This window comes from Alexandromys fortis, unplaced genomic scaffold (assembly GCF_014885135.2).
Source record: "Alexandromys fortis isolate MF-2015 unplaced genomic scaffold, M_Fortis_MF-2015_v1.1 scaffold_13, whole genome shotgun sequence".
In the NCBI taxonomy this organism is placed as follows: domain Eukaryota; kingdom Metazoa; phylum Chordata; class Mammalia; order Rodentia; family Cricetidae; genus Alexandromys; species Alexandromys fortis.
Window position 1 is genome coordinate 13,269,628 of NW_026067908.1, and position 15,948 is coordinate 13,285,575.

The 15,948-nt window shown below is 48.5% G+C and overlaps 1 protein-coding gene across 1 annotated transcript in view; it reads right to left on the reverse strand.

Annotated features, from left to right (window-relative positions):
• Positions 1–221: 221 nt before the first annotated feature.
• Patj (PATJ crumbs cell polarity complex component) overlaps positions 222–15,948 on the reverse strand; it is a 305,836-nt gene continuing 290,109 nt past the window's right edge. Inside the window, exons 42-44 of the mRNA XM_050136448.1 lie at positions 8,663–8,757; positions 4,433–4,556; positions 222–1,804 (exon numbers count right to left, since the gene is read on the reverse strand). Of these exons, the coding sequence (XP_049992405.1) occupies positions 1,658–1,804; positions 4,433–4,556; positions 8,663–8,757 (366 nt within the window). The 3' untranslated portion in view covers positions 222–1,657. The remainder of the gene's footprint in view (positions 1,805–4,432; positions 4,557–8,662; positions 8,758–15,948) is intronic.

Here is a 15,948-nt window from a genome sequence, read left to right on the forward strand (position 1 = left end):
GTTTAAGAAGACTGTGCTTGCAAACACTGTCTTCTCGGTGTACAGAAAGTTCTGACAGCAGCAAGCCTTTGGCACAGCAACTACTCACTAGCCCTGTGGAAAGAGACAGGGCCCCTGCAGGACTTGGTGCATAAAGTATCACAATTACTTCATTAATAGGCTTAGTAATATGCTCTAAAAGGATGACGAGTAAAGAAAGACACAACAACAATGCATTATTTCAAAATGTGTATTTAGGGTCATTCCATCAAAATGAAGCCGAATCACACTTTGAAATCATCAATGCAGCTACCTTTATTTTCTAAGGTGCATTTTCCTCTGGGCTTCATTTGGTCTCTGCCGCTTGAGGTGTTCTTACAAGCTTCATTTACACAGAGCACTGAGGCTGGGAGATGGGATCCTAACAAAACCATGTATCTTGGATACATCAGAAATTCTAAAAACCCTATGAATCTCAAAAAACTTAATACCAGTCATGGAAAAGCATTGTCAACATAAAACTTAGGCACTCTGCACTTTGGAATAGCCACAAAAATATTACAGTAAGAATTAACGCTTCTGTGATTACATCTACTCAAAGGGAATCTCAGTTAAAATCCTCACTAATTAAATAACATTTTACATTAGGGCCCATGGAATCCTGTTGATTACTGAACAATGTGTAGCACTGGGTTATGGCTAAATGATGCTGAACTAGGCCATTGCTGACCTTGGGCTCGTCCATCAGGTGCTCTCCTTCGTTTTCACTGGAAGATTCTGCAGAACTCAGTGACAAGCACCCCCCCCCCTCCAGTCCATTTCACTCTCCTAGCTGGGCTTCGGCTACAGTTGCTTTCTGAGCTGCAGAGCTTCAGCCAATGGGAGGAGGAGACTGGGAAACTCAAGCTGAGCACACGGACCCCAGGTCATTTGTTCAGTTACTTTATGTTCAAGTGCAGCACAGAGCTGGGGCAAGCTGAGCGACTGTGCTACTGGTGTGGAGGTAAGGGACAGGCAAACCGAACTTGTCACTCACTTCGAACAAGGTCGAGGATACCCAGCTGGTGGTCTACAGCGGAGAGGTAGGGGTGACACCACCTGCTAAGATGCTCATCACTCTGAATAAGCTTTCCAGCCCTGTGAGCCAGTGTGGCTGCAGGAGATCAAGACACACTTGATAAGCAGTGTGCACTTGTGAAACTTGGATACAAAGCCTTTCCAATGCTGGATGGATTACAGGATCTGTGGAGGCTCCTCAGGATCAGTGGCTAACAATCCAGATCTAGCTAGAGACGGGGAGTTGACTACAGTCACAGGGAAGAGACTGCAGCAATTCCCAGGGCAGGGCATGAACAGTTCGTTGTGAGGAAGTTAATTACACTGCTAATGTTTTCTGCCTTATTTGAAGAGACAAATTAGCATAAGTAAATCACGAGTTAAGACGACAAGCAAAACCTTTGTTTCCACTCATTAGAGGAAACCGCAGGAGCTGCAGTTAAGCCGCAGTGGGAATGCGGGATGTGGGTAGGAAGCAGAGGCGGCAGCTCCTGTTTCTGCAAACAGAATCAGAGCCACTGACGATGCTGGGTTTTAGCTGAGGCAACTTTCATCCCAACCGGAAGCCACAGAGCCTGTTGTGTTCTCGTCTGTGTGTCAGGATCAGGATCAGGACAAGCGCTCAGGGCAGCACAGTCAAGGCCACAGTCCCGCTCTGCTGCTTTAGAATGGCCACAGCTTGCTCATGAGTAACACCTTCCAGGGTCTCCCCATTGACAGCCAAGATCTGGTCACCTCGTTTTAATCGGCCGTCCTCTGCAGCTGCTCCCTATGAACAAGAAACATGACAAAATTACTAGAAATACTGCATGAACTTACTTTCAGTTATATATAAAATATAGAGTATATATGAAGCTCTAGTAAATTTCCTTCCATATATGCAAATATTCTTTTTGGGGGTGGGTTCAAGACAGGGCTTCTCTGTGTAACAGCTCTAGCTTTCCAGGAACTAGCTCTTATAGACCAGGCTGGCCTTTAACTCACTCACCTGCCTCTGCCTCCCGAGTGCTAGGATTAAAGGCATGTGTCACCACTGCCCGGTTGCAAATATTCTATAATCTGAATAAAACATCCCAAATCCAAAATAGTGCTGTTCTGAAGACTTCAAATAAGGCATGTTCAGTCTATTCTCATGATGTTCAAACTCATGTCGCTGACTGCCAGGGCTTCCACAAATACTGCCACGAAACTTTCTGAGTTGGCTTGTATCATCATCTTTACCTCCCTCCCTCTCTCTCCCTTCCTTTCTTTCTCTCTTCCTTCCCATCTTTTTTTCTTTCTTCCTTCCTTTCCTTCCTTTCCTTTTTCCCTCTCTTCCTCTCTTCAATTTCTTTCTTTCCTTCCATTCTTCTCTTCTCTTCTCTTCTCTTCTCTTCTCTTCTCTTCTCTTCTCTTCTCTTCTCTTCTCTTCTCCTCTTCTTCTCTCTCTCCTCTCTCTCTCCTCTCTCTCTCTCTCTCCTCTCTCTCTCTCTCTCTCNCTCTCTCTCTCTCTCTCTCTCTCTCTCTCTCTCTCTCTCTCTCTCTCTCTCTCTCTCTCTCTCCAGGGTCTCACCATGTAACTCTGCAGTCTAGAACTTACTATGTTGCCCAGGCTGGCCCCAGAGTCACAGAGATCATCTGTCTCTACCTTATGAAAAGGCCTATTTCTTGTTGGCTGAGAGGATTTAGACCCCAGGTGGCTCTGACTTTAAAGTTTCTTTTTAAGACTTATTTTAAAAACTATGAGTCTGTGTGTGCAGGTGTGTGCACATGAATGCAGGTGTCTGAAGGAGGCCAGAGGCCAGAGTCATCAGATTCTCCTGCAGCTGCAGCTCCAGGCAGTCATGAGCTGCTGATGGGGACATGGGTGCTGGGAGCCGAACTCCGCAAGATGAGCCCACACTCTTAACTCTTAAGCCATCTTTCCAGCTCATGAATTTGAAGTTTTCAACCAAACATGAACCTGACTGGAAGCACTCTAAGCGTCTGTGAGTCAGACTGACTCTCTCAATTTCTACATGCTTCCAGCTCCTATAATGTAGACATGTCACACTTCTGGAGTGTCAAGAGTCACTTCGGGCTACATTAAATAATCTATCAGTCAAGGAAGAGAATTATTAAAAAGAAGTTTTGATCTATAAACCTATGCCCCATGTTTCAGAGCTTCAGAAGCCTGAGAAGGGAGACAGTCTGAGGGGAGTGTCCTATGAGAAGGCATGAGTGAACAAAAGCTAAATTCATAAATAGCAGGTGGAAGAAACACTTGGGATGTTTATCCTAAGTACTTTTCATGGGTCTTCAGAATTTACAATAAAGTTAAATGCCAATCTACAACTCACAGTGAAATTAAAATTGACTATTCTAGAAGCCACATAGAAGCCGCAGGAGTGGTGGACACTGATCACCTAGGACATGCTGGGAGTAGCGTGGGGCTGTTGTTGTTTGCTGTTTTGTTTTCTTTATTTAAGACAGGTTCTAAAGCATAGCCCAGGCTACCTTGAGTGTACAGTGATGCTCCTATACCAGCCTCCAGAGAGCTGGGATGGCAGGCCTGTGCCTATACCTCTTTTGGAAATAGTTAATTCCCGAATCACTATGAGTCAGTATTAGACTGATTTATCAAACACCTGGCAGAGAAACGTAAGCTGACAATCTCCAAGTGACCTGAGAGCTTCTACCTTGGCCCTCTGCTGCCTGACATGTGTGTGTGTGTGTGTGTGTGTGTGTGTGTGTGTGCATGCCTTTGCATGTCTTCTGTGGATGCTAGAGGCTAGTGTTTGGCATCTTCCTCTATCATTATCTTTAATTATTTCCACTTTTATTTTTGGAGATGGTGTCTCTTACACCTGGAGCTCACCGATTCAGCTACCCCGTCTCTGGCCTGCAGTGCTACCTCCTGTGGGTGTTGGCCATCTCAGCTCAGGTCTTCCTGCTTACAAAGCAGGTCCTTTATTCACTAACTCAGCTCCATGGCCCATGATATTCTTTCCCCACTCCCTCCCTGGCTGTCCTGGAACTTGATCTGTAGACCAGGTTAACATTGAACTCACAGAGATCCACTTGTCTCTGCCTCCTGAATGTGAGTGTTGTGATCAAAGGTGTGCACCACCAACACCAAGACCCTGATTTTGAATCCCTTTCAGCCTAGAATAGCACATTCAAAGTCACTCTCCAGTGGGGGTGCTGCTGAAAATGCTCCTACAATCTGTGAGTGCCAGCTTCCTCACTGAAGTACAGAGAGGACTGCTTCTTGAGAGCCCATTGTTGTGACACTTTCTCCCCTGGTAGGGCTTTCCTATGAGACCTAAATGAAATACCACCATCTCCCACACAAGCACAACCCACAGCAAACCAGTACAAAGCACTTACAAGTCTCACTAGCTTTGATTTTAAGAGAACAGTAAAAGGAGAAAAATACCTTTGGAAATATAGTCTTGACATAAATTGGCAGGTCTCCGTGTGGACTTCCATAACCCCCTACAATACTAAGCCCCAATCCTGCAGAGCCTTTCTCCAAAGTAATAATCTTAGGTGCAGGTGTTCTGAAAGCACAACACATGCTGTTTAATTCAAGAGCAGACACTGAGAGGGAGTTCATTTTAATGGAAGCGCACAGATTGGAGAGGGACTTCCACACTGCAAAGCTACGAATGCCATTTTATCAAATCAAACTCTCAGGAAGCAATCTGGAAACATTGTACATTTTTCATGCTACATCACTTCATCACCAATGTGCTTGTGGTTTAGGGCTTTCTGATTAAAACAGTCACTACAGCGGTGACACACCTTTCCCTATGCTTGGTTCCCTTCTCCTCCTTTTTTATGTGGGCTGAGTTGGCCTTGAACATCTCAGCCTCTTGCCTTTGCCCTCTAAGTTCCGAGATTCTGGGCATCAGCTATTATATCCATCTTTGCACTTAGTTATTGTTAAGTCACTTGCTTTGTTTTATTCAGATGGGATCTTGTTGCATAGCCTAGGCTTGTGTGTGGTACTGGGGATAATACCAATGGCCTTATGCCTGCTGGTCCTAGGAGCTGTATGTACCACTGGGCTACATTCCTAGCCCATTTTTATTTTATTTTTGAGACAGGGTTATGCTAAGTTAAGAAAGGTCAACATGCAGCTCAGACTGGCCTTGAGATCATGATGCTCCTGCCTCAGCCTCTTGAGCAGCTCAAATTCTAGGCATGTAAAACAAGGCTTGGCTCAATTCTTTTTTGGGGGGGGTGGGTGGTTCAAGACAGGGTTTCTCTGTGTAACTATTCTAACTGTCCTGGAACTTGTTCTGTAGGCCAGGCTGTCCTTGAACTCACAGATATCCATCTGCCTCTGCCTCCCAAGTGCTGGGATTAAAGCCATGTGCTACCACCACCCGGCTGTTTGGCCTAATTTTTAATGTGTTATATATAATATATAATATATATATATACTTTAATGTGCTTGTGTACATGTGCATGCCAAAGTCAGAGGACAACTTTTAGGGCTCACTTCTGTATTCTACCAGGTGGGTTCTGGGGACTGAACTCAGGATGCTAGTATTGACCCATTGAATCATCTCACCTAGTCCCCTCCTCCCGTCTTTAAGTGTGCTTTGAACTGTAGTTCAGGTTAATCTGGAACTCACTCTGTAGCCCAGACTAGCCTTGCCCTCACAGTAATCAATATTCCTTCCTCAGCCTCCTGAGTGCTGGGATCACAGGACTTTTCTTAGTTGAATTGAAAACCACCCTGATTTAAAATCTGTCCTATCTGTTTAAAGAAGGTGTTGTGTGGACCGCACAGTCAGCAATACACAGGTCATGCCAGCATGAGCATGTTGGAAGCCTGCAGTCCCCAGGTGAGCCCCTAACCAGCAGTGGCAAGCTAACAACTCTTGGGAACCAATGCCCCTTTCCTATCCAAATGCCCCTAGCACTCCTCCTAGCATGGGAAGACCCTTTTCCAAGCCCATCTCGAGTAGGGGGTTCTCCTGTGCCCTTCAGGAGAACTGGCCCAGTCTTTCTGTCCTTGGTCCCTATTCCACACTATTGTAATTAGCACATCTTTTCCTCTCCCCGGCTACCTGTCCCTTCTATGTTAGCTATCCATGTGTTCTCTACAAACTCACGCTCATGGCTGTATAAACAGGATCACCCATGTGGAGCAAGATGGGTTTGACACTCTGTTCCAAATGCGTGACAGAGGCTGTCGTCAGTGTGGAAGTCTCTCTCTCAGGCAGCACTACAAAGGTTTAGATCGCCTATGTGTGTTCAAGCTCTCTAATCTCCACTTACCCAAGGAGGCCAGCTTCTTCTCCCTAAAACTAGTTTTCTTTTGATACAGGGTCTCATGTAGCCAGTGCTGGCCTTGAGCTGGCTACGTAGCCAAGGGTGACTCTTTTGTTTCCACCTCCCAACGGCTGGGATTAGAGGCTTGGAACACTAGGCTTGGTTTTACGTGGTGCTGGGGATCAAACCAAAAGCTTTATGCATGCTAGGCAAGTGCCATACCAACTGAGCTACATCTCAGCCCTTCTTCCTACACTGTTATTTAAAGGGTAAAACCCCCCAAAATTCTAGGGTCCCCATCTCTATCATCTGATTTGTGGTGACAGGGTCTTTTTCTTTTCCGTTTGAGACAGAGCTGTGCCACACAGCCCTGGCTGGCCTTGAACTCACAGTTATCCTGCTGTTTCTGCTTCTCAGGTGCTGGGATGTACACCACCATTCCTACCCGGCTCAAGGAGGTACACACTCCGTGCTGGCAGCATGCATGGCTGAGAGGCAGTCGCCTGTTCCAAACTTAGCCACTCACAGCTCAGAAAACCGTGAAGAGGTATGTGACCTTTGATTATGCTCTTCTGATTAAACCTTCCCTGACACTTTGCCTAACAAATTGAGGTGCTCAGGTTATTGTGTTACAGCTAGTCTCAGGGACCTGCATACGTGGGCCCATTTGCAATCTGGAGCATGTGTCATGGATCACGTCAGTTTATCTCATAACACCTTAATATTTCTTCTTTGAAAATTATTTGTATTGTTTATAATTATGTAATTATGTAATTTTATAATTATGTAATGTTTATAATTATGTAATGTGGTGTGTGTGTATCCATGTGAATGCAGGTGCCTGTGGAGTCCAGAAGAGGGTGTTGGATTCTCTAGAGTTGGAGTTACAGGTGGCTGCAAACTGCCTGACATGGCTCTTGGGAACTGAACTCAGGTCCTCTTGAAAAATAGTATGTGCTTTTAATCTCTGAGCTACATTCTTAACTGTCTTAACATTTCTTCCCCCCTCTCGATTTTTTTTTTTAAATTTTATTTTTCGTTTTTCAAGAGGGTTTCTCTGTAGCTTTGGAGCCTGTCCTGGAACTAGCTTTTGTAGACCAGGCTGTCCTTGAACTCACAGAGACCCGACTGCCTCTGCCTCCCAAGTGCTGAGATTAAAGGTGTGTGCCGCCACCACCTGGCATGCCTTTCTTTCTTAAAGCTATGCTCTCTCTCTTTCTCTCCCTCTCTCTCATATGTAGCTCTCTCTGGCTGTCCTGGTACTCATTATGTAGACCAGGCTGGCCTTGAACTCACAGAGTGATTGTGAGTGTGGGTTACCACGTTCAGTTTTGTGTGGTACTGAGAACTTAACCCATGGCATTGTAAATGCTAGCTAGGCACCCTACATACGGAGAGCTACAGCCCTCATTTCTCCACCCTGACTTTGTTTTAAAGAGCTGTCGTAGCCTGAAATGCTATTTTCGTATTTTGTCAGATTTAATGGCATGTATAATGAGGAAAAAGTATAACCAACTTAATATTCTTTCTTTAAGAGACACTCCCCAAAGTGTCAATTAGGTTGATAAACTATGACCCCCTGAATAAAGCTCCTTGTATTTGGCTGTGATCATGAGATCCTTAAAGGAATTATCAACTAATAGCATTCACCGAGCACACACTTGACCAGGTGCTGATGGTGCCGAGGAACAGCTTCAGGCAGCAGTGCTCAAAGTGCAGCTGTTCTCCGCCTGTCTGGTCGGATAACCCTAGGGAGCCTGCTAAGACCAGACGCCCACATCTGCTGGGAACCATGTCCTCAGAGTCTCCACAAATCGTGTGGAGGCAGGCGCCTACATAGGCAGGTGGAGTTCAGGGGAGATTTGGTTCTCACAAGCTTTGGACCCGGGGACTGAACTCCATCATCAGACTTGGTGGCAAGTGCCTTTATCTGAAGAGCCATCTCACTGGCCTTCTGTTCTTATTCTTAGAGCATTTCAGCTATAGAAACACTGCTTTAATGAATAACCTTGCAATGACCAGCTGTCACGACACGTGCCAGCCAAGCGGACAACAATATTTCACCTCAGAGCAAGGTTTTAGCTTAGCGAGTTAATGAAATGTGGCTCCTTGCATCTTAGAGCAGAGCAGACCTGGGATATAAGCCTGTAGTTTCTTAGGACAGAGGGCACAGGCTTCTGTCAAAGCAAAGAGAAGCGGCTTGAGCGCAGGCCCTGCCATGGTCTCTGAAGGATCCTTGTGTGAAACGGAGAGCCCTGCACCTTGTCAGACCTCGTCTAGGTCAGGAGAACACAGCATGCACGTTCCTCTGTCTTGAGATCACATGCACGCTAGAACCTGACGCTCAGGAGCCTGGCCCACTCTGCACTAGAATACTTACTCCGTGTCTTCTGGATGGCGGTCAGTAGTCGGAGATCCTGCAGACATGATTTCAAGTTGAGTCGCTATGGCACTTATATTGGTATCTGCCACAACCTGGGGGAGAGGGATGACAAGGAATTTTACTGTAAATTACAAGAATGTTGGACAAAGTATAGTTGCATTCCAATCCTCATTCGACTTAGACACGGAGCTGGACAGAAGAGACCATTCATTTTCTCTTTCCCTCACTCCCCTTTCTCCTCCTCTTTCCCCATGGTTCTCCCTTTCTCTCCTCCATGTCCCAACAGAGAGGAATTCTCAGCCTTCCTGCTGCACCTCCACAGGGCTGGGATTTCAGTGTGCACCTTCCTGTTGGGCTGGAGGATTCGAGTGCCTCTCTAGTCCTTTTCTGACTCCCCGTGAGCACTGCCTCCCCAAACCATTCTTTATTCTTTTGTGGACTGGGACAGAACCCAAGCCTCCTGGTGAGTACGTGTCCCCAGGCACTCCTTTTAAAAACTTCAATAGACCGAAATAGGCAGGGTCTTCCTAAACTGCACAGGCTGTCTGTGGTCGGTCCTTCCTCAGTCCCCCAACAGTGGCTAGTGCCACTAAGCCCAGCTCCAGTTTCTACACTTTCCCCTTTCTGACCATGCCTTCCTCTTTCCCAGACATTTTTTTTTTTTCCAAGACAGGGTTTCTCTGTAGCTTTGGAGCCTGTTCTGGAACTTGCTCTTGTAGACCAGGCTGGCCTTGAATTCACAGAGATTCACCTGCCTCTGTCTCTGGAGTGCTGGGATTAAAGGCATGCACCACCACCACCACCGGCCTCTTTCCCAGACTCCTGTGCAGCAAGACAGGATCAGCTCCTGAGTTCCTATCTTTTTTTTTTTTTTAAATATTTATTTATTTATTATGTATACAATATTCTGTCTCTGTGTATGCCTGCCGTCCAGAAGAGGGCACCAGACCTCATTACAGATGGTTGTGAGCCACCATGTGGTTGCTGGGAATTGAACTCAGGACCTCTGGAAGAGCAGGCAATGCTCTTAACCACTGAGCCATCTCCCTAGCCCCCCCTGAGTTCCTATCTTTTACAACTATAAAGCCTCATGCTAAATTTAAATACCACCTGGTGATGATAATCCGCAAATCTCTGTCTCCAGTTCTACCACACTTAAGTTCAAATCCACAAGATGGGTCCCACTGAGCTCCCCAGTGTGGCGTCCATGAGGAACCCATATCTCCAGTGCTCTGCCCCACAGCCTGGGTTCCTGCAGCTTTCTGTATCCCAGGTGACCATGACCTGTTCTCGTAGTTTCATGACCATCTTGGTATCATACTTGACTTCTCTGTCTCAAAGCCCAGTCCTCTTAGATGCTGAAGGCTGAGCCACAGAGTCATCTTGTGTGTGGTGCAGTCTCACTGGCTGCCCGACCTCACTCTTCTGAAGCAGCTAGAACTACATTAACATGGAGTATATGACTCCAGACTCTGCCCGAAGCCATCTGCAGAGAACCAGATGCTGTGGGGTCACGAGCTGAGTCCTTTCAATGACCTTCAAGGTGTCCTGCCCTGTGGTAGCTCTCCGTGGCCAGCATACTGACCTCACTGTCCCTCCTGCTGCCCCACCCCCACCCCAGAACAGAACCCAGGGATCTGGAGGGCTGTCTGCACAGGTGCTGAGAGTTTTCAGGCGAGAGAGAGAGAGAGAGAGAGAGAGAGAGAGAGAGAGAGAGAGAGAGAGAGAGAGAGAGAGAGAGCGAGCACGCGCGCGAGCTTGATTTGATGCAGTTTCAGGACAGACCAACAGAGGGCACACACGCCTCACTTGTGAGACAGCTGTACTGCCAGTAAAGCAGAGGAAAGGCGACAGGCCAGGGGAGGGCCGGGAACGCAGGGGAATTATCCCAGACAGGGGAAGACAGTTACAGGCCAGTGCTGCGAGTCCGAGCATACAGTCATGGGAAGAACGATGACTAAATGGGGAGATGCTTAGGATAAAAGTATACGGGGGAAAGGTCAGCTCCCTGCCGGACGGTACAAGCCTATCCTTTTCCAGTAGCAGGCTGTGCTGTCGTCAGAGGCAGCGTGGAGCCCCAGAGGACACTGCCGGTTCCTAAGGCAACCGTCTTCACAAACACTTCTGACCCACATGCTCCTGACTTTCCTGCCCTGCCAGGTCTGCTTTCTGATATCTTTCGGCTCACCTCCTGACTCCATCACGGGCCCAGGTGGCTTCAGGCTCAGACACAGCATGGCACACACATTCCCTGGCTTAAATCCCAACAGTGTCCTTACAACCCAGCTGCTGGGCTCTGCCCAGCCACCACCTTGAGATTTCCATTTGACATCTCTCAGCTTATCAAAATGAAAACAACCACAAATTTGGGTTGAGGATGTAGCTCAGTGGTAGAGCGCATGCCTAGCAAGTGTGGGGCCTTAGGCTCTTCTTAGAGTGGGTGCCAACACCAACCAGGTGACTCCACCCTACTTCCTCTCCAAACTCTTGACCCCCAAACCCACCCCTGTTCAGTTAACTTTTCCTTCCATTTTTCTCTTCTTAGAAAGGGACATCTCCAGCTCTCCTGTTATGAACCAATGAGGCACACACTGAAAACTTGCCATGGCTGCTGCCTGTGTATCTGAGACACACGCTGAGGTGCTATCCATGAAGGGGCCCAGACTGCCTCCCTTGGTCCCTCCTGCCATTAAATGGGTGGCTATCCACCAGAATTCCAACCCTTCTTCAATCTGTTCACTGCTCACTTGTCTTTTAATCTCTATTACACTCCCCAGGTAACATCCCAGATATTCAGTGGTACTCCACTGCTTCAGACCTTCCAGCACTTTCCCTCTGCTCTTAGGATACAATTCTAAGCCCCTCCCTCACCTTCTAATCCCATTTCTCGCCTATACTCCTCTAAATCTTCTAGAGTTTTCTCTCTAGGAATCTCTACACAAATCAGTTTAAATAGCAGAAGTCCTGCTCCTCCTGTGACCTCCTCTAGTCACCGCCCCCCCCCCCATTTAGGTTACTTCTTCCTGCTTTTCTTCTGTGTTTTCAATCTGTTTCTCAGGAACTGGGATAGTGCAAGTGGCCATGGTGTGGGTCAGTGTGAGTGGCTGTGGGTTAGGACAGTGCATGTGTGGCTGTGCACTGTTTAGTGCGTGTGGCCATGGGTTGGTCAGTGCGTGCGGCTGTGGGTTGCGACAGTGTGAGTGGCCGTGGGTTGTTCAGTGTGTGTGGCCGTGGGTTGGGACAGTGTGAGTGGCCATGGGTTAGGACAGTGCGTGTGTGGCCGTGGGTTGTTGAGTGCGTGTGGCCGTGGGTTAGGACAGTGCGTGTGTGGCTGTGCACTGTTTAGTGCGTGTGGCCATGGGTTGTTCAGTGCGTGCGGCTGTGGGTTGCGACAGTGTGAGTGGCCGTGGGTTGTTCAGTGTGTGTGGCCGTGGGTTGGGACAGTGTGAGTGGCCGTGGGTTGGGACAGTGCGTGTGTGGCCGTGGGTTGGGACAGTGCGTGTGGCCGTGGGTTGCCTCCCATCTTATCTCTGGCTCCATGAACAGCAGGTTGGTGCCCAGCATCTTAACTCCGCTGAGGAAGAACATGAGAGAACGAGCATGTCTGATGCCTTCTCAAGGGGCAGGGAGACTGAGGAAGTAAGAGGAGAGAGGTTTCCAGTCCCTTAAGGAGAGAGAAAAAGTAACAAGTAGGCAGGCCCTGTTCCACAGAAATGGAGTAATGACAGAGGGCTTAAAGGAGGCCCAGGCACTGAGCTGGCTAACAAGATTTTGAGTTTTGCTTTTTTTAAAAAAATGACATTTTTAATTCAATGAGTATTGATGTTTTGCCTGCATGTGTGTCTGTGTAAGGGCATTGGGTCCGCTGGAACTGGAGTTACAGGGAGTTATGAGTTGCCATGTGGATGTTGGGCGTTGAACCGTGGTCCTCTGGAAGAGCAGCCACTGCTATTACTAACTGCTGAGCCGTCTCTCCAGCACCCACTTTTCTTTATGTTTGTTTATTTTTTTTTTTGTGTGTGTGTTAGGTTAAGAAAGAACCTGCACGTGCCATCATGCATGGGTAGAGGTCGGAGGACAACCTGTGGGAGCCAGCTCTCTTTTCTCCACGTGGATTCCCAGGTCTGAACTCAGGCTGTTAGATCTGGAAGCAAGTGCCTGCACCTGCTGACCCATCTCACCAGCCCTCCACTATGTTTACGATTCCATCTTGTTTCTTTTCCCTTCTTGTGAGTTCTGAGTCTTTCTTACTTAAGTGACTCTGGACCTCAGGAACAACAGGCTTGACTGTTGGCACCAACATAGCTCTGCATGGTCAATCCTGAGAAGAGAGCCCAAGAAAATGACCAACCAGAGGACGTCCAGACCAAGACAATCTGGTGTCCTCCCGCGGGAACTCCAAGGCCCCCGGGGGCTCCTCTTTCTCTTCTGTGACCAGGACTGCTGTGGGCAGCTGGGGTTAGGTCCCAGTGTGGCCACCCTGCCTGTTTAGTGGTCCTTTCCTGGCCTTGCCACGCTCTCGTCCCATCAGTTTCTGATTTGGCAGGGAGAGGAGGTAAGGCAGGGTCTCCTATGTAGTCTAGGTTTGCCTGGAACTCATAATCCTCCTGCCTCAGCCTCCTGAGTGCTGGAGTATAGACTGGGTGTGAGCCACTAGGCTCAGGCTTTGTGGGGAAAGTAGCTGAGCCTAGTCTATCGGGGCTCCCGTTCCTGACTCTGCTAGAACTGAACGCTTATGGAACAGAATGGCATATTCAGAACAAGGGCTCTCATGAGAACAGCATCTAAAAAAGCTCAGACTGGTCACCGCAGGAAGTGTGGATGGCACTGTCGTGTGTCTGTCGGACGGAGCCAGGCTAGAAAGCCTTGAGAACATTGCCGGTTTCTTCCTTGTTTTCTTATTTTCTTTTTTGAAACAGGGTCTTACTATGTTGCCCTGGCTAGCGTAGAATTAACTACACAGACCCGGATGGCCTTGAATGCACAGAGACCAACCTGCCTCTGCCTCCCACAAGCTGACGTCACAGGCATGCACTACCATTTACCCCTCCCCCCTTCTCTTTTGAGACTTTGCAGCCCAAGCTAACCTGAAATTCACAACTGTCCAGCCTCAGCTTCTGGAGTGCTGGAATTACAGGCAGGAGTCACCACTGTGTCTGCTCAGACTCTTTAATCAGATGTTGGGAAGCAATCATCCGGCGTGAGGGGAAAAGGAGCTAAAGAATTTACTTTCCAGACATAGCTGTGTCCCCAGTTACAGCCCAGTTACACTCATCGTAAAGTTTTACCGTCTAGCTGGACAATAGAAAACCCTGCAGTTTGCTCCCCACAGCCACCAGTAAATCCTAGGGAGTCACCCCGAACTCTAGCGCTGATCTTGTACGAGTGGAGCCCTCAGGCCAAGTGGTGAATACGAAGGAAGCCTGGTCTCTTGTGGGGAGACTAGGACATAAATCTGCCACCTGCAGGAAGACTTTCCAGCGCCAGAACATTTGCCTTGAGAGCTGATTGACAAGTAACTTGATAGGCAGTGGCTAAACCTACCCTGGGGCCTGGCCTGGGAATGGGGAGGAGCTACTCTCCAAGGGTTAGGTCAGTGGCTTACAAGTTCAACACTGAGGTGCGACCTAGGTGTCCTGCTCAGCCTTGCCTCTGAACACCAGGGACTGGGGACTATGGTCTGAGGTAAGCCTGGGGTCCTTTGCGGAAGCAGGGGGAAGACCAACAGACTGACAGGAAACATACTTTATTTCTCTTTATCAAGAGAATCTTAGACCTGTTTTTAGTTTCACTGGGTTCTGAGAACAGAGACGGGACTGGGGAAAACAAGGGAAAGGAGTGGTACTGCCTGCAGGAAGTCACGCCGTAGGTGCCTGTGAGGGGCAACATGTCACAGGATGCTCGAAGTGGAGAGGGCATGACACAAGGTCCCTTAATGGGACCGTGGGTATCACGGTCTCTGCAATTTCGGGTGTTCTAACCTCTGCCTCCCTGGCCTGGAGAGGCAGAAATGAAGGTAGTCTAAAGAGACACCTGTGTGTCTCCCTCTGTCACACCACTGAGACAAAGGACTCCAGCAAAATGGGAATGTCCCTGGGAATCTTACACTGCGGGAAGGAAAAGGTGCCAGCTAGCGGGAGAACTTGTGTTCAGGAAAGAGACACCACACAGTTCTGACACCCTACAGGATGAGACGAAAGCCCGGACAATGAAGGTCCGTGGTGGGGGGGCTGCACCGACCAGGACTGCTTAGATGAGCGTCTCTAACTCCAGGACCCAAAGGCGGACCGTGTGCACGGTCACTGGATCTCTTTGTCAGGCTTCCCAGTGTGCACACATTCCTGCTTCCTACTTAATACGGCTCTTTTAATTGGGTTATTGAGGACGGCTGGGGCACAGGTGTAACTTCTAGGTTCGGTAACAATTCTACCCTAGGATCTATGGTCTAGTCTTCTGCCTTATGTGGGATGGCACCCTTTCCCCTCTTTCCCCAGGGGAAAAGGACCGTTGGGAAATACGGTTGATGTCATCCTGCTTGACCACAGCCCTTCAAAACACTAACCTGGTCAAAAACAGGTACGCCCTTTAAATCTGTTCCTCTCGGCAGAAGTGTGCTGTAGATGCACAGGCGGTCAGAGGAGAAGAGTAGGCGCAGGATTCTCGGGTGACTAATACGATCATTTAGCAGAGCTGCCTTACTTATCAAGTGGTTGCATCCTTCCAGGTTTTCACCAGCCCTTCTATGGAAATCTGCACCCTGTCCAGGTGTAGCTATTATTAAACACTTAGTAATTACAGGCCTGAGGCATTGCAGCCCAGGGGCCTGAATCAAGACTCCCATCTTCTCCAAGGAGAAAGAGGTCAAGAAGAGAAATATGTGACCTGCCCACCCAAAACTACCAACAGGAAAGAAGAGGTGGAGAGACCTATCCTTCCAAGGAGAGGAGACCCATTCAGAGAAGGCAAGGAGAACAGCAGCCATGGAAGCGGAAAAGACCCACCTACTGAAGGAAGCGGGACCAGAGACCTGGGAGGCTACCCACAGGAAGGAAGCGGAGGGGAAGATGCCACCACCCAAGGAAGGCGAGCTGCAGGACAGGGAGGCGATCGAGGAACCTCCTTTCCCTAGGTTCCCCGTGTGGTTGGAAGATGAGCCAATCACGGTGTTTCCCCCTCCCACTGCTCTTCCCTGTCAGCCGGTGTTCCCTCCCCCCACCGCACTCACACCGCACTCCTTCTTTCCCCCTCCGACTGCTCTTTTGGGTCAGTCTGTGTTCCCCCCT